The 18,781-nt window shown below is 39.4% G+C and overlaps 1 protein-coding gene across 1 annotated transcript in view; it reads left to right on the top strand.

Annotated features, from left to right (window-relative positions):
• The window catches only part of plce1 (phospholipase C, epsilon 1), a 141,480-nt gene that overhangs the window by 83,210 nt on the left and 39,489 nt on the right, over window positions 1-18,781 (top strand). The window contains exons 8-11 of the mRNA XM_061966740.1: window positions 1,351-1,523; window positions 1,593-1,760; window positions 12,587-12,732; window positions 17,135-17,282. Coding sequence (XP_061822724.1) covers window positions 1,351-1,523; window positions 1,593-1,760; window positions 12,587-12,732; window positions 17,135-17,282 — 635 coding nt within the window. The remainder of the gene's footprint in view (window positions 1-1,350; window positions 1,524-1,592; window positions 1,761-12,586; window positions 12,733-17,134; window positions 17,283-18,781) is intronic.

Genomic DNA, 18,781 nt, shown 5'->3' with positions numbered 1-18,781 from the left:
TGTTTTTTTGGTGGTTCCACTTCCAAAAACGGTACGAGCAAAAAAGCTGGTAAAGGAAAATCAATGTTATGCACACAGCAGAGTGAGGTCTGTTGAATGTGAAGAGACTCACCTCCCGGGCACTTAAAGTAAGCCCGTCCATCTATTTTCTACCGCTTGTCCCTTTTTGGGGTCGCGTGGGTGCTGGAGTTTATCCCAGATATACTCGGACAGAAGGTGGGGTAAACAATCATGTATATAATTTGTTGTTTTATTAAGCTTTACAATACAGCGGTTCTCTTCTTTGTACACTTACTGTACAGTATGATAATGACAGTTTGACACTGAAACAGATTACGGTATTTTTCGGAGTATAAGTCGCACCGGAGTATAAGTCGCACCTGCCGAAAATGCATAATAAAGAAGGAAAAAAAACATATATAAGTCGCACTGGAGCCCGGCCAAACTATGAAAAAAAACTGCGACTTATAGTCCGAAAAATAAGGTAATAACATTGTTATAGAAAAGGTTCATTAGTTGAAGTAGGTTAACCAAAGTGTCGTAACTACAAAAGTGTAAACATGTTTTGGACAAAGTGGCTGGTGAGAGGGACGTCTGGGCATATTTGCTTGGGCTGCTGCCCCCGCGACCCGACCTCGGATAAGTGGAAGAAGATGGATGTTTTGAGCCTTTTCTCCTCTATGATTCATATTTAATCAAATGCTTCCCTGGCTTGTATATACAAGCCCCGCAATGTTTTGACATTGGCAGTATTTACTGGAGGATTATGCTTCTATAACTCTGACGTTTATTCTTACTTTTGTTTCCTTTCTGCGCTCTTCTGCTCATATTATTAAGAGCTCTTCTCTGTTTGAATCACCTTATATATTTGTGAAACCTGCGTGTGTTCATAGTTGCACAAATCAAATGGGGTAAAAAAAACAGTTGCGGCTGCTGTTGTCATGACGACTTGTTGAACATCTCAAGGGTTACCAGGAAGTGTGTGTCTGCCTGCGTTATGTATAAGAACACTGTTGACAATGACCAGGGAGTGGTGTGTGTGTGTGTATGTAATTGATCTATCATCCATAAAAAGAATATACATTTGAAGAAAGACCTGCATTGAAGAACTACCCATCTACTGTATGTACACTTGACAAACTGTCCATTAGTCCTTTGCAAGCAGGATGAGATGTTGTGTGTGTACATGCATACAAGTAGACTAATGGACCTGAGTGGAATCCAAACAGGAACTCACTGCAGGTGATCAATGTCTCCCAAGAGGATGGAGTGTCTCTGCTAGAGGGGCGAAGAAAAGGGGTGGGAAGTCTATGCATGAGCATAAATGTAAAGTTGTCCTCTTGTCTTCAGAGCGTCAGCTGGCCAACAGCATGACCAGCAGCAGCAGCAGCACCAGCAGCAGCACACTTCCTCCCAGCGTGAGCGGGATCAGCAAAGAGCTGGCCGAGTTGCGGCACCTGGTGCAGTTCCCCGAGGAGATCGCCTGCATCCTCACCGAGCAGGAGCAGCAGCTCTACCAACAGGTAGGAAGGAGGATGCTTGCTGAAGACAAATAGCGACAATATGGACTGACATGTTGTGTCTTCTCTAAGGTATTTCCCCTGGACTACCTCTGCTTTCTGACGCGGGACCTGGGCAGCCCTGAGAGTCAAACCAGGCGGCACCCGAACCTCAAGGCCTCCCTGTCTGCGCCCAACATGCCCACACAGACAGCCAGGCGCAGTAACGCCGTGGAGGACCTGGTGGCGCGTTTCAATGAGGTAAGAGTCCTGCTGTTTACATCACCAGAGCAGTAATTGTTGCGTAATTGTGTAGGTTCACCGAGAACCAAGTGTATTTTGTCCATACCGCACTTACTAGATCTACTTAAGGTTTGCATTTATTAAAACATATGCAGACTTGATAGCGCATGCAAAGTTGATCTCCTAAGCTCGAGTATTGCGTCTATTAAATGAGCAAAATAGAGAGCGCAATCCATTTAGCATGTCTGTCTTAATATATATGCAGAATATACAGTACAGGCCAAAAGGTTGGACTTCTCATTCAATGCATTTTCTTTATTTTCATGACTATTTACATTGTAGATTGTCACTGAAGGCATCAAAACTATGAATGAACACATGTGGAGTTATGTACTTAACAAAAAAAGGTGAAATAACTGAAAACATGTTTTATATTCTAGTTGCTTCAAAATAGCCACCATTTGATTTGATTACTGCTTTGCACACACTTGGCATTCTCTCGATGAGCTTCAAGAGGTAGTCACCTGAAATGGTTTTCACTTCACAGGTGTCATAGTTTTGATGCCTTCAGTGACAATGTACAATGTAAATCAGGGGTCCCCAAACTACGGCCCGCGGGTCGGATCCGGCCCCCCAGCATCCAAAATCCGGCCCACAGGAAGTCCCAAGTAATTTTATTTTATTTTATTATTATTATTTTATTTTATTATTATTTTTTTTTGTACCCCGCCTTCCGCCCGATTGTAGCTGAGACAGGCTCCAGCGCCCCCCGCGACCCCGAAGGGAATAAGCGGTAGAAAATGGATGGATGGATGGATTATTATTTTTTATTTTTTAATCTTTCCTTTCTAATCCATTTTCTACCGCTTGTTACTCTTGGTGTCTCCTAGCCGCTCAGGCAAATCATATTGTCTAAAAATGAATTTTCCTATCGATACTGTGACAATGTTAAATGTTGATGAACATCAATGTTAAATGACAAAATGATAATAAATGATAAATGGGTTATACTTGTAACCAGCAACCCTCCGATTGCTGGCACGGCCACTCTACCAACTTCGCCACGCCGTCCCAATGGATTATAAAGACAATGTATATGTGTATATACCGGTACACATAAAAAAAAAAAAAAAAAAAAAAAAATATATATATATATATATATATATATATATATATATATATATATATATATATATATATATATATATATATATATATATACATATATATATATATATATATATATATATATATATATATATGTGTATATATACAGCATGGCCCCGGGCCAAATTTTTTTAACCCAATGCGGCCCCCGAGTCAAAAAGTTTGGGGATGTAAATAGTCGTGAAAATAAAGAAAACGCATTGAAATGAGAAGGTGTGTCCAAACTTTTGGCCTGTACTGTATGCTGATTAGAAGAATGCCCACAATACTGTAAAGAGATGCACACATAACCAAAAACTTGCAATGTGATTTATCAAGAATAAAACTGTTCTGTGGCCACTGTTTAAAGTCTAGATTTAGTAGGGCTGCGAATCTTTGGGCACAATACGATTCTAACTTGATTAAATTCTTGGGGGTAACCATTAGATTCAGAATCAATTCGCGATTCAAAATGTACTTTTTTAAATTAGGATGCCAGTTCTGTGATTAACTACATTCATCCATACAATAGATAAACAGCTCTGATAAATATTACTTAAAAGAAAAAAAATATATAAATATAATTCTACCCAAATTATTTAATAAAGTCAAATACAAATAAGATGAATATCGAAATTTCCCTTTTCTAAAGTAAATCTGTACAGCAGATATGGGCATCCACATCAACAATATGATTTGCCTGAGTGACTGAACAGGACAGATTTAAAAAAAATTGCGATTAGTTCGAAAATTTGATTTTTTTTGACACCCCTAGTATTTAGCATGTTTGGAATGGATGTGCAATGTAGCACAATCTCACAATACTGTGAGAAAGCAGGTGATGCGCTGCTAAGACAGACGATTGACAGAGAATTCTCCATCCTACGTGTCCATCATACTGTATATGGAATGTCATAAATTTAAAAAAAAATACACATATTGTGTATTCAGCAATATCATTTTCTACTTTTATAACTGCTGGATGACTGGGCTGGTTAAAACCCATTCAACTGATTAGTTTTGGTGTCTGCTTAATGGTGAAAACATTTTCATACAGGAGGTATATTAATATCTTTATATGAAAACAAAAAGTTTTTTTAAATCGGTTAAGAATAGTGGTTAATTCGAAAATCTATCTCCATATAGGAGATATATTAATTTCTCCTATAGGAGATGTATACATTTCTCCTATAGGAGATATATACATTTTTCCTATAGGAGATATTAATATGTCTTCTATATGGGGAATAGAAACTTCTTGCAATATGCATTTTCTTCCTCTGGACTACTCCAGCCCACGCTCGCAGTTAGTGCCAGTGTTTACCAGAGCGCACAGTCAGTGCGCTAAAAGGTGGGTTTTACCTCGCACCGTAGGACTGTTTCGAAAATGCCCAGAAAAAGTGGTACATGTTATAGTTGTCTGCTGCATGTTTCAAAACATAACAAAACGCCACCTAGTAGTACGATAACAAGAATGTGGAGGGAAATGATTGTCTCTATGGTGACAGCTGCATAGTACATGCAAAAACTTCATTTAAATAGAGCTGTTTGCAACACTTTTGCACACTCTTTTCAGATTACATGCAACACGCCCACTAATGGTACACACAATTTTATACTTTGCACAGGCTGTTTAGCACTTATTTGGATCTTAGTAAATCAGGCCCTTAGTATCTTCTGTTATGCTTGACCCCAATTCACCCTGTTTTGTTTTTGCCGTGCGAGTCATCCACCTAATGGACTCAAGGCTGAAGTGCGCACTGTGTACTCTCGCAAACCCATGTGCTCTTGTCGTGCCTGGCAAGTGACTCTTATGATAAACAAAAAAAAAAAACCTACTGATAGAGAATGATGTCACTTTGCATGCTTTGGACATCGGCTGCTTTTCATTTTAAGGCGTCAAAACGTGAAAGAGAGAAAGTACTAAATTCTCGATGCATACATTATAGGTCCATATATAGGCAAAACAATGTGTGACTTTATAATAATGTAACTCCTGTTACTGAGAAATGGTGACATTCTGAGAAGAACCTCCAATACAATGAGTCAATCAGCAATATTGTTACTTAGCACTATTAAAACATTGGTTGTGTTGTGCAATATATTGTTAAAGGGGACTTATGATGGCCTTATGATGTCAGAGGCCTTGTGGTTAAAGTGTTCGCCCTGAGATCGGTAGGTCGTGAGTTCAAACCCCGGCCGAGTCATACCAAAGACTATAAAAAATGGGACCCATTACCTCCCTGCTTGGCACTCAGCATCAAGGGTTGGAATTGGGGGTTAAATCACCAAAATGATTCCCGGGCGCGGCCACCGCTGCTGCTCACTGCTCCCCTCACCTCCCAGGGGGTGAACAAGGGGATGGGTCAAATGCAGAGGACACATTTCACCACACCTAGTGTGTTTGTGACAGTCATTGGTACTTTAACTTTAACTTTAACTTCTAATCTACATTTAAAACACTTTCTTGTGGTCCAGATCATTGATTCTCAAACTGTGGTACGCACACCACTGGTGGTACACCAAAGAATCACTTAAATAAATATTCAAACACAGTGTTACTGTTCAAACAAAACTATTAAATATACTTGTTAAACAAACCTCTGCCTTGTTTTAATGAATAAAATAATACACTACTGTATTTTAATGTTGGTCATTATGGTGGTACTTGAAGTGCCAAGTGTTTTCTGAGGTGGTACTTGGTGAAAAAAGTTTGCGAATCACTGCTCTAGATAACACAATATTTAGTGGATATGCTTTGGTGTCAATTTGTGTGTATTTTGCTCCACAATCACTTTAATTATCTGTTTTTTGAGTCTGTCAGCAAAATGTTACCAGATAGCAAATTAAAAACCACACCCCACCCTTAAAAATATTATTATCATCTTTTCAAAAGGTATAATGTTTAAATATATATCTTGAAAACAAACATAGTTATTCTTCATGAATAGTACATATATTCACTCGGTAACAACATTAGGTACACCTTCACACTATCCGATCAATAAATGAAATAAATAAATGAAATGAAAAAAATAAATGAAAGCGTGACATCACACACCAGTTTTGACAGAGCAGTTTCACAACAATAACCAACGATATTTACTTTTACTATTACTTATGGAGTATATTGTGAATAAATTGAGAACAGGAAGTGAACAAAAGTTTTAGCAACTGCTATGTAAAGGAAAAGGGGTAGGATTAAATAAGCTCTGCTTCTTCTTACTCCTTTTCGAACATGTTGAATAGAGGAACTGGAAACTGATGTATCATGTTGTATGCATGCATGTTCCAAATAAACTTAAACACGTACTGAGCAGGTGTATTGTCAGCGCAGCAGATAATTAAAGTGTGTAAAAGTTACTCTACAAGTTGTGGTCTATGGTTGCAAAAGGCATAATTATGGGAGTGTGTTTTGTTTAGTCACTCAGTGCAGTTGGTCCTGCAGGTCGAGTACGTGCCGTCTTTCACGGATCCACTTTGCACACTTTTTATGAGCATATAAACATTTGTATGCTCGTACAACACTTAAAACCTTTAGAATATCTGTATGTGGAATTAAATTATGGAATGTATCTATCAAAGCACCAATATGATTCAGTTTAAGAGACTGTTCAAATTACTAGTGTTCACAAAGTACACAGAACAAGAATTATGATGAAGATCTTGAACCTTTGTTTTATTGAGACAAAGATTATTGATGTATTTAATATTTGTTTAGTTACTATGGTTTATTATTCACTGTTCTGTTACCGAGAACAAGAAAATGGGATAAAATTGCTATGGTGTGAAAAGGGGTAGGATTAAATAAGCTCTGCTTCTTCCTACTCCTTTTTGGACTTGCTGTAATGAAACAACTGGAGTAGTGTGATGCATTACATTGTATCGTATGCATGTTCGAAATAAACTGGAAATGAATACAAAGCTCCATTTAAAAAAAAAAAAAAAAAAAAAAAAAAAAAAAAAAAAGGGGGCCCCCGATTTTGATGTCAGAATACAATTATTATTGTTATCAATCACAGACAGCTCTGCTTCGTGTAGCGATTGTGTACTCTCTCTCGGCTGGGTTGTTTTTTCCTACTGCTCAGAGCAGAGCGCGAACCTCAGGTTGCCGTTGTGAAAAGCGAGCGTGCTGACTACTCAGCTAAAAGGAGACGTATTCATGAACAAAATTATTTTTAAAATGGATATTTTTGCATCGTTGCTGTTCTGTTGAGTAAAATAATGATTCAAACAGTGGAGGTTGAGGCCCCCAAAATTGTCCCAAAGTTGGAAACACAGCTTGACCAGAATGACCACATAAGTATGTCACAAATGGCCCATTGGAAAAAAGAAAGACTCCAAACACAGCGTTCAGAGGCACGCCCAAACGCATGAACCTTATGTTTTGACGTTTTGTCATTGTTTAACACGAGTATCCAATATTGTAACAACATTTATAAGTCAGAAAAGAGGAACTTCATCATAGGTCCCCTTTAAATAAACACCATGTGGTTAACGATAGCTAAGAGATCGATTTTGCAATGCATGACCTTCTTAGTATTGTTACAAGGTTTTTTAGTTTGGGCCGTGTTTGGGCAGTGTTTAGCCCTGAAAAGGCTTTCAGTGTGCTCATGGTTCGAGTTTGTCATAGCGCTTTGTCATCACTGGTTATGCAACGAAGCGGCTGACCCCTCATAGTTGAACTAATAACACAAGCACGGACGGCGACAGACACACGAACATCAAAGGCGGGAAGGAGGGCGGTGGGGGATCACAGTGTGTTTGTGTAACTTATTGGTCTCCAGTCATTCCAATCTCTAAGTGGACCCTCCACAATATGGAACTCCTGTCTAATGCATTCATCCGGGACGCTTCCCAAAAACCGCCTCCCAGCTGGTCAGATTGGTTTAGATGGCGACAGTAACGCTAGCCAGCTGCTGACAGAGCTTATCCTTATGTCATAGCTGCAAAAAAAAACAACAATTAAAAAAAAAAAAAAAAAAGTCAACAAGTGTTGTGTTTCACACCGCAGAGTCTGGGTAGTTACACACGCAGAGTATGGCTCACTTCTCAGTACGCACATTTTATGAAGCCATATGTAAACGCCATAACTTGATCCGGTTACAAGAAGACTTTCAGGAAGACTCGTGAAGCCATACCCTTAACCCTCATCCTGACCCTGCTTCTCGGAAAGCAATATGTACTGTTCATGGTACGTCCTGATCCCATGCCAAAGTGACTTTCAGGAACACAACCTAACCCTGAACCCGAACCCCTAACCCTACATTTGAATACTGATCCTTTATGCTCAAGATCTGCTTATGCGCTTTCACTCCAGCATATTTTTGAAATATGTTTTGAGTTGCAAATACACCACCGCTTCCAAACTAGCTCTAGCGCAATTTGGGCATAGTGAGAACACGTTTGGAATTCCCTCCTGTTCAGCTGGAAAATGGTTGAGTCAAATCCGGATGAAAAAAAAGCACCAAAAAACTATAGGTATAAGCTAGGTGTGTCCAATATTTATATTGGATATTGGTCCAGATATTGGTCCATGGTAAAGATTCCATCTAGTATACGGAAAAATATGGTCTGATTACAAGAACATTTGAAAGAGGATATTGGTCCAGTATTCAGGCATGTGAAATGTTAACGAAAACGCGGAAATCTGCGTATTTAAACATTAATTTTTGCGTCACAATATCCAAACAAAATTTGTTGATCGCTTGCGCCTCAGCCGCAAGTACTCGCTGTTTGGCTTGCCTAAACACCGCCCTGAATTGCAGGACAGGGACGCTGAAATAAGCTTGCTGGTTAGCATCATCTCGCGAGCTTACTTGTCGTTGCTTGCATTCGCTCTACGAGCCACAACGTTGACGGCTGTAAACTTTGTTGCTAATCATATTTGGATGATTACAATCCCAACACTGTTGGTTCCAAACCAGTTGTAGTACGAGAGCAGTGGTTCTTAACCTGGGTTCGTTCGAACCCTAGGGGTTCGGTGAGTCGGGCTCAGGGGTTCGGCGGAGGTCAAGACACACCCGACTCATTGTGTAAATAAAAACTTCTCCCTATCGGCGTATTACGGATACGGCAACAGCAGAAGTCACACTGATTTGCAGGTGTGTAATTTGTTGTGAGTTTATGCACTGTGTTGGTTTTGTTCTTTGAACAAGGTGATGTTCATGCACGGTTCATTTTGTGCACCAGTAATAAAACATGGTAACACTTTAGTATGGGGAACATATTCACCATTAATTAGTTGCTTATTAACATGCAAATTAGTAACATATTGGCTCTTAACTAGTCATTATTAAGTACTTATTAATGCCTTATTCGGCATGGCCTTATTATAACCCTGGCCCTAACCCTCTAACCCTAACCCTAACCCGAACCCTAACCTTAACCAAATAACTCTAAATTAAGTCTTTGTTACTTAGAATATGTTCCCCTAGTGTCCAACAAACTCTAAATTAAGTCTGTGTTACTTAGAATATGTACCCCATACTAAAGTGTTACCAAAAACATATAACGGGTTCGGTGAATGCGCATATGAAACTGGTGGGGTTCGGTACCTCCAACAAGGTTAAGAACCACTGTACTAGAGTATTTATTAATAGCCAGCAAGAAGATACATTTTTGACGTGACGGATTGGACAAGTGGTAGAAAATGGATAGATGGATGGATTGTAAACAGAGGTCACAACACCGAAAGTTTATCAACCAAGGAGGCATGGCTATAGGATAGAGTTGCCAAATGGGAAACACTTTCTGGGTTCTTTGCATGAATGTTATAGAATTTCAATGATAATAATGTTAGTAAATGATCTACTAAAAAAACAAAAAAATCTGTGGTACATTACATGGGACATGTAAGTGTCAAAAAGACAGCCAAAGGAGGTTGGTAGATGAGAATAAGTCTAAAGGTAAAATATAGTGTAGAAACGCACCCAAGTAATGCAGGAAATGTAGTCTTGATTTTCAAAATTTTATTTCGGGGTTTGCATGGCAGCACCTCATGCTGACAGAAATGTTCCTTTTTTTTCATCAGTTCTCCTTTTTTTTCCTCAAAGTGTGCTCACGTGCCTAAATATCAGCAAAAAAAAAAAATATCGGCTTGCATCTAAAATCACAGATATAAGCTCCGATACAAGCAGTCCTACAGCGTGTTTACTTGTGAAAACAGCCAGTTAACATCTAAATGTCCTGCAATAAGCACACAAGGTTGGTCTTTTCTTGTATTTTACTTAAGTAATTTCCAAAAGGTAAGCATGGTAGGCTATATGTTACTAGGAGCAAGCAGCTAAGCATACAATAGCATGCATGCTAGCCATTCTTAATTAGTGTCCTTAATGGAACAATATCGTCATTTGTCATTATAAACAAGTATCATATTATAATGGTTGCATATTACTTACAAAGTCTCCAAGGCATAGGTGTACTATAATAGAAAGTGTCCAGTGTCCACGTTATTCATCTTACGGCATCATGGACTTAACTTAATGAATTATTGTGACCACTTGGTGTCACCGAGGAAAAAAATACCCATCCACTTCAACTTAAAGACAGCATAAATCTATTCCAGATGGTTAATATTAAATAGGTAAGTGTTTTTCATACTTACCATTGTTCTCTGTTTGAGTAATGTCACTTAATCAAACCTTTTTGTAACATTCCACACTACAAAATAACAAAGGAATGTATGATTCCTGCTAATATCGTATTATATCAATATCGATATCAGCCAATACTCAATCATCCATTATCGGTATTGGAAGTTAAAAGGTAGTATAAACACACCCTCCTTTACGTAGCAGTTAACCTCTTAATATACCGTAAAGGCATTTCACACAATTGAATCTCAATCCTTTTTTTTTCATTTTTATGACTGTTTAGTGCATGATTGTTGTACTTTTTCATAAGCTATATATACATCTAAGGTATGGGTGTCAAACTCATTTTAGGTCGGGGGCCACATGGAGAAAAATCTACTGCCAAGTGGGCCGCACTGGTAAAATCACGGCACGATGATTTAAAAATAAAGACAACTTCAGATTGTTTTCTTTGTTTAAAGATAGAACAAGCACATTCTGAAAATGTACTAGTAATAGTAATAATAGTATTCTACTTTTATTTGTAGTTATTTATACTTTCTGAATAAATTATGTGATAATGTTCATCAGTCAACTCATTGGTGTTCATTTTCAATCTATCGAGATAAAAAAATAATATCTAAATCAAATTACAGGATGTTATTTATGTAGTTTGCTCATTTTCCTCAAATGGTGCACTAACGTGTATTTTTTATTTTTTTTTACAAACTGTATGGAGCATAATCTACAACAGTGGTTCTTAACCTTGTCGGAGGTACCGAACCCCACCAGTTTCATATGCACATTCACCGAACCCTTCTTTAGTGAAAAATAAAATGTTTATTTTTTTCAAATTCAAGACAAAGTTATATGTTTTTGGTAACACTTTAGTATGGGGAACATATTCTAAGTAACAAAGACTTAATTTAGAGTTTTTTGGACACTAGGGGAACATATTCTAAGTAACAAAGACTTAATTTAGAGTTATTTGGTTAGGGTTAGGGTTAGAGGGTTAGGGTTACAATAAAAACATGCCAAATAAGGCATTAATAAGTACTTAATAATGACTAGTTAAGAGCCAATATGTTACTTATTTGCATGTCAATAAGCAACTAATTAATGGTGAATATGTTCCCCATACTAAAGTGTTACCATGTTTTTTTACTGGTGCACAAAATGAACCGTGCATGAACATCACCTTGTTCAAACAACAAAACCAACACAGTGCATAAACTCACAACAAATTACACACCTGCAAATCAGTGTGACTTCTGCTGTTGTCGTATCCGTAATACGCCGATAGGGAGAAGTTTTTATTTAAACGATGAGTCGGGTGTGTCTTGTCCTCCGCTGAACCCCTGAGGCCGACTCACCGAACCCCTAGGGTTCCATCGAACTCAGGTTAAGAACCACTGATCTACAAATATACAAACAATTGCTATTGGGACATCTAGTGGACACATTTAGAACAACAGTTTCTTTCATTAAAAAATGTTGGCTCATTTTTATACTTAGCAAACTCCTCCCACGGGCCGGGTAAAACTGATCAGGCCCGTGGGCCGCACGTTTGACACCCCAGATCTAAGGTGTACAAGGTGGTGTTTATCAAAACTGCAGCTTTTTTTAAGTACATCAGCCACCAAGTTCATTTAACGTAGTTAAAATTAAATACTTATTCAGCTAATAAGTCTTTGAATATTCCTCAACTGGAGTAAATATAGCCATCACGTTAGGAGTAGGAACAGGTCCAAAGGGACAATTTGGAGAAGGATTAGGGTTTTCGTAGAACAAAACATTCCCAACCTTTAACACTTGCTGTGCGTGGGCTGCACGTGCCGTCAGTCATAGTGAGAAAGGTGAATGTGAAACCTAAAATAAGAATGAATGCATTCTGCTTAACGACTGTATTGGAATGCATATGTTGGTGTGTCAGTGTTCACGCTCCTGGGTTTTTGTGGTATGTGTTACGTTTATTGGCATTGTGATGTGAAACATTGCTTTTGCATGTGTTTAAAGTGAGCTAGTGGTGGGCTTGACAGTTTTATTAGCAGTAATAGATAGACTATCTTCGCCTGTAAAGTGTGCGTGTGGTCTTATATTCACCCGTGTATACTGTGTGTACAGGTGAGTTCATGGGTGACCTGGCTGGTCCTGACTGCTGGTTCAATGGAAGAGAAGAGGGAAGTGTTCTCCTATCTGGTCCATGTGGCCAAGTGCTGTTGGAACATGGGCAACTACAACGGCGTCATGGAGTTCCTGGCAGGACTCAGGTTGGACTCAAGATGCTAATTGCGCTATACACACCTGGGAAAAAAATATTACGCTTTAAATCAGGGGTTTCAAACTCTTAGGCTATTTGTGGTCTGCAGGCCCATATTTAGTGGCCCATTTAATACATTTCATAGTTTAGCGCTGTGGTTCTCAAACGTTTTTCACCGTATACCACCTCAGAAAAAACTTGTCTCTCCCCAAGTACCACCATAATGACCAACATTAAAGTACAGTAGCGTAGTACGCCTAAGTATTCATTAAAACAAGCCAGAGATTTTATTTAAAAATTATATTTAATATTTTGGCCACTGTAACATTACACACAGTTTTAATATAGGAAAATATAACTGTACTTTTATCAAGTACCACTAGATGCACCACTCATGCTACACGTACCACAGTTTGAGAATCGCTGGTTTACTGTATCTCACCTGCCATCATGGAAAGAAAAAAAATGTAAAAAGAAAAAAAATTATTAAATAGCTATATGTATCCAGTGATTATACTATAAAGTTATTTTCTATTTAACTTCACCAATTTTAGATTATTTTTGTTGAAAATCGCTGAATTTTCACATTTGCCGTTCAAATATTGAGAAGAGACGGTGCGGTGATCAGCAGCCAGTTGAGGCACGTCACTGCGTTGTGCCTCAACATGGATTGCGGACTCGGCTAACTGCTGGCCTGCTGTGCAGTGAGACCGTATTGCTATATGAATTATATTATACATTTCCATAGTTTAGTTAGCTGAGGTATATAATGTACAGTGTATTTTGTCAACAACTGTATGTGTGTAACGTATTTCTTGTGCTGAGCAATCATAAAACTGCTGCGAAGACGCACTGTGTGAGGCTCGCAATAATCCCGCCTCCTGGTGCCGGTTAATGCACCTCCGCCGCAAAATGCACCCCCCGACGGGAGCGCCACACCAACCAAAGCCCACACCCAAACCCTCCACGTGCAAGACCGAATCCACCCAAAAAAAGTCACTTAAAAAGAAGCCAAAAAGTGCAAAAACAACAATGCTCGCGCCGTGAACGACTGCAGGGACACAACATTAGGTACACCTGCAGACTGCAGCACGGATTTCATATTTCATTCATTCACAACTCCTCCAACACGAACACCACTGTTCCCGCACTTATAAGTAAAGGTAAGACCATAATAACGTTTTTTTTATTAAATGTGCTTTTTTGTGTGCTACAGTTTGTATGTGTAAAGTTAAAGTTAAGTTTAAGTACCAATGATTGTCACACACACACTAGGTGTGGTGAAATTTGTCATCTGCATTTGACCCATCCCCTTGCTCACCCCCTGGGATGTGAGGGGAGCAGTGGGCAGCAGCGGCGCCGCACCCGGGAATAATTTTTGGTGATTTAACCCCCAATTCCAACCCTTGATGCTGAGTGCCAAGCAGGGAAGAATGCTGGTATGAGCTTTTAAACATAACCCTTTAACTGCTGCCATATATATACAGGTAAAAGCCAGTAAATTTGAATATTTTGAAAAACTTGATTTATTTCAGTAATTGCATTCAAAAGGTGTAACTTGTACATTATATTTATTCATTGCACACAGACTGATGCATTCAAATGTTTATTTCATTTAATTTTGATGATTTGAAGTGGCAACAAATGAAAATCCAAAATTCCGTGTGTCACAAAATTAGAATATTACTTAAGGCTAATACAAAAAAGGCATTTTTAGAAATGTTGGCCAACTGAAAAGTATGAAAATGAAAAATATGAGCATGTGCAATACTCAATACTTGGTTTGAGCTCCTTTTGCCTCAATTACTGCGTTAATGCGGCGTGGCATGGAGTCGAAGAGTTTCTGGCACTGCTCAGGTGTTATGAGAGCCCAGGTTGCTCTGATAGTGGCCTTCAACTCTTCTGCGTTTTTGGGTCTGGCATTCTGCATCTTCCTTTTCACAATACCCCACAGATTTTCTATGGGGCTAAGGTCAGGGGAGTTGGCGGGCCAATTTAGAACAGAAATACCATGGTCCGTAAACTAGGCACGGGTAGATTTTGCGCTGTGTGCAGGCGCCAAGTCCTGTTGGAACTTGAAATCTCCATCTCCATAGAGCAGGTCAGCAGCAGGAAGCATGAAGTGCTCTAAAACTTGCTGGTAGACAGCTGCGTTGACCCTGGATCTCAGGAAACAGAGTGGACCGACACCAGCAGATGACATGGCACCCCAAACCATCACTGATGGTGGAAACTTTACACTAGACTTCAGGCAACGTGGATCCTGTGCCTCTCCTGTCTTCCTCCAGACTCTGGGACCTCGATTTCCAAAGGAAATGCAAAATTTGCTTTCGTCAGAAAACATGACTTTGGACCACTCAGCAGCAGTCCAGCTCTTTTTTTCCTTAGCCCAGGTGAGACGCTTTTCGCGCTGTTTCTTGGTCAACAGTGGCTTGACACGAGGTATGCGGCAGTTGAAACCCATGTCTTTCAAGCGTCTCTTGGTGGTGGATCTTGAAGCACTGACTCCAGCAGCTGTCCACTCCTTCTGAATCTCCCCCACATTTTTGAATGGGTTTTTTTTCACAATCTTGACCAGGGCGCGGTGATCCCTATCGCTTGTACACTTTTTCTGACCACAGTTTTTCCTTCCCTTTGCCTCTCCATTAATGTGTTTGGACACAGAGCTCTGAGAACAGCCAGCCTCTTCAGCAATAACCTTTTGTGTCTTTCCCTCCTTGTGCAATGTGTCGATGGTTGCCTTTTGGACAGCTGTCAAATCTGAAGTCTTCCCCATGTTTGTGTAGGCTTCAGAACTGGACTGAGAGACCATTTAAAGCCCTTTGCAGGTGTTTTGAGTTAATCAGCTGATTAGTTTGTGGCACCAGGTGTCTTCAAAATTTAACCCTTACACAATATTCTAATTTTGTGACACACGGAATTTTGGATTTTCATTTGTTGCCACTTCAAATCATCAAAATTAAATGAAATAAACATTTGAATGCATCAGTCTGTGTGCAATGAATAAATATAATGTACAAGTTACACCTTTTGAATGCAATTACTGAAATAAATCAAGTTTTTCAAAATATTCTAATTTACTGGCTTTTACCTGTGTGTGTGTGTGTGTGTGTATGTATATATATATATATATATATATATATATATATATATATATATATATATATATATATATATCTCTTGAATCCCACTAGAAAGAATACTAATTACTAGAAGTGGGAATTTTTGGTCACCTCACTATTCGATCCGATTTTGATACTTTGGATGAAGATTGTATTCGGAATCTATGCTCGATTCAAACAGATTCTCGCACTGTATAATTTGGTTAGTAACTGTAATAAAACCTTTTCAAACAGGTTATAGGTTACAAAAACCTCCTTTTTATGGCTGACGTATACGCACTGCGTGTAAGCATGGAGATGGCTTAAAAACGTCTTATTAAAAATGTATTCTTAATTTTTTTATTTTTTTATTTAAAAAAAGAGTAAAATATTAAAAAATATATGAATCCATTTAGAATGGGAAAAATAATCGTGATTCGCATGGCAATCGATTTTTTAAGCACCACTACTAAATACAGTAATGGTGCAGACACATATTACATCGCAACACACACACACATTAAACAACATAAAGAGTGACTTCCTGTAAGTAAGCTGAAGTGTCTGACGGTGACCATCTCCCGAAGAACTCAACAGTGTTAAAATATACAATTTTCACATTCCATTTTACTAGTGATTTGGTAAATACATCTCAGTGAGTGTTTGGCACACTCACTCCCTGTATCGGCACTACACTGATACCATGTGTGTTTCATAATGGTCATCCCCCATCTGTTGGATTAAAACAGTCACTACATTTCACCTGCAAGTAAAACAAATGGTTTGGTTGTTAATTAGCTGCTGCATTAGTAGTTGCTATTCCTCCTGGGGTCTAAAATTTCAAAACGCTTTTGATACACGTACATTATTAAGGCAAAGGGAAATACACACATTCAACAGCTATGCTAATATAGGATTACACAAGAGCCATAAAAGTACAATTGTTTATAGAAAAGTGTAAGCGTTAACAAAAAAGGTTCAGATTATTTGCATACATTGCATGATGCAATGCATGCAAGATGTTGCATGCATTGAGTTACAAACCAAAAATAGACCAAATAGAAAAGAAAATGATAGTTGTTTGTGTGTAAATAAAGAAAGTTTTCATCATCAAACATTTAGCAAAATGAAACAAATATGATTGTTTTGTTTTAATGAATAGCTGTGCAAAAGGGAATATGAAACACGCCTTCCTGCACTGCGGATGTAACAATGTTGCTGACGGAGCTTCTCAGGGCCTCTTCAGTAGCCCATCATGGATGTCAGTTTAGCCAACATCCGTCCTTCATGTGGTGTTTTGTCCTTTCACAGATCCCGCAAGGTGCTGAAGATGTGGCAGTTCATGGACCAGTCCGACATCGAGACCATGAGAAGCCTGAAAGACGCCATGGCGCAGCACGAGTCCTCCTCGGAGTACAAGAAGGTGGTAACCAGAGCGCTTAACATCCCAGGATGCAAAGTGAGTAACCGTGAACTCCATACTTGCCAACCTTGAGACCTCCGATTTCAGGAGGTGTGGGGTGGGGAGGGGGAGGGGCGTAGTCGGGGGTGGGGCGGGGGGCGTGGTTGGGGGCGGGGCATGGTTAAGAGGGGAGGAGTATATTTACAGCTAGAATTCACCAAGTGTCAAGTATTTCTTATATATATATATATATATATATATATATATATATATATATATATATATATATATATATATATATATGAAATACTTGACTTTCAGTGAATTCTAGATATATATATATATATATATATATATATATATATATATATATATATATATATATATATATATATATATATATATATATATAAATAAATAAAAGAAATACTTGAATTTCAGTGTTCATTTATTTACACATATACACACATATAACACTCATTGTTGAGTTAAGGGTTGAATTGTCCATCCTTGTTCTATTCTCTGTCACTATTTTTCTAACCATGCTGAACACCCTCTCTGATGATGCATTGCTATGTGGCACGCACAAAAGTGCTTTCATCAAATGCGCTAGAGTCTGGAATCTTCCATCTCTCCCTAGCATGGCCCAAAACCGGTCAATCTTTGCTTCCTGAGGAAGATCTTCACTGCCAAGCACTTGGTAGTCCACTACTTCTTCCCGGAGGCTATCCAGGTCCAATCGCAGCTGCGGCTTGGAACTTATAAGCGTATTTCTTCATCTTACTCGTCATCGGCATCGCCACGGCTGTATCTTCCTCGTTCTTCTGCTTCGTTTCCTTGTTGTGAAGCGTGGTCGGGAGGCAGGAGAGAGTCGTCGTAGTCCGGGGGCGAGCGAGGAGTCGAGAACCAGGAAGCACGAGGAAGACAGGGAAGATCCAGAAGCACACGACACACAGCGTGACCCGGGGATGCACACAGGGAGGGTACGATGTACAGATTGCTACGTTCTGGCAAAGGATCTATGGTGGCGGTTGTTTAAGTAGTCGTCCCTCTCATCAGTGCCGGGTGTGTTGATTGAAGATGGAACGCAGTAGCTTGAGTGACGCTTGGAGGTGCGCTCAGCGCGCCTCCCAGATGATTGCGCACTGGTGTGCGTCTGGGCCGTGACATAGATGGCAATATTGCCCTGTTTAAGAGTGTCACAACATTGCTGTTTACGGCAGACGAACTGCTTTACGGTAGACGAAAACGTGACTGCTGTTGTTGTGTGTTGTTACCGCGCTGGCAGGACGTTAATGAAACTGCCTAACAATAAACCCACATAAGAAACCAAGAACTCGCCCTCGATCATTCTACAGTTATAACGTGATTGGGCATGCACGCTGTTTATATTGTGGGAAAGTGGACGTGAAAACAGGTCAGGTCCGCATGGAGCTGGAGGGGGCGTGGCCTCCAGCTCGGCCTGAATTTCGGGAGATTTTTGGGAGAAAATTTGTCCCGGGAGGTTTTCGGGAGAGGCGCTGAATTTCGGGAGTCTCCCGGAAAATCCGGGAGGA

Source organism: Nerophis lumbriciformis, linkage group LG11, assembly GCF_033978685.3.
Source record: "Nerophis lumbriciformis linkage group LG11, RoL_Nlum_v2.1, whole genome shotgun sequence".
NCBI lineage: Eukaryota > Metazoa > Chordata > Actinopteri > Syngnathiformes > Syngnathidae > Nerophis > Nerophis lumbriciformis.
This window is presented reverse-complemented; position numbering and strand designations above follow the sequence as displayed.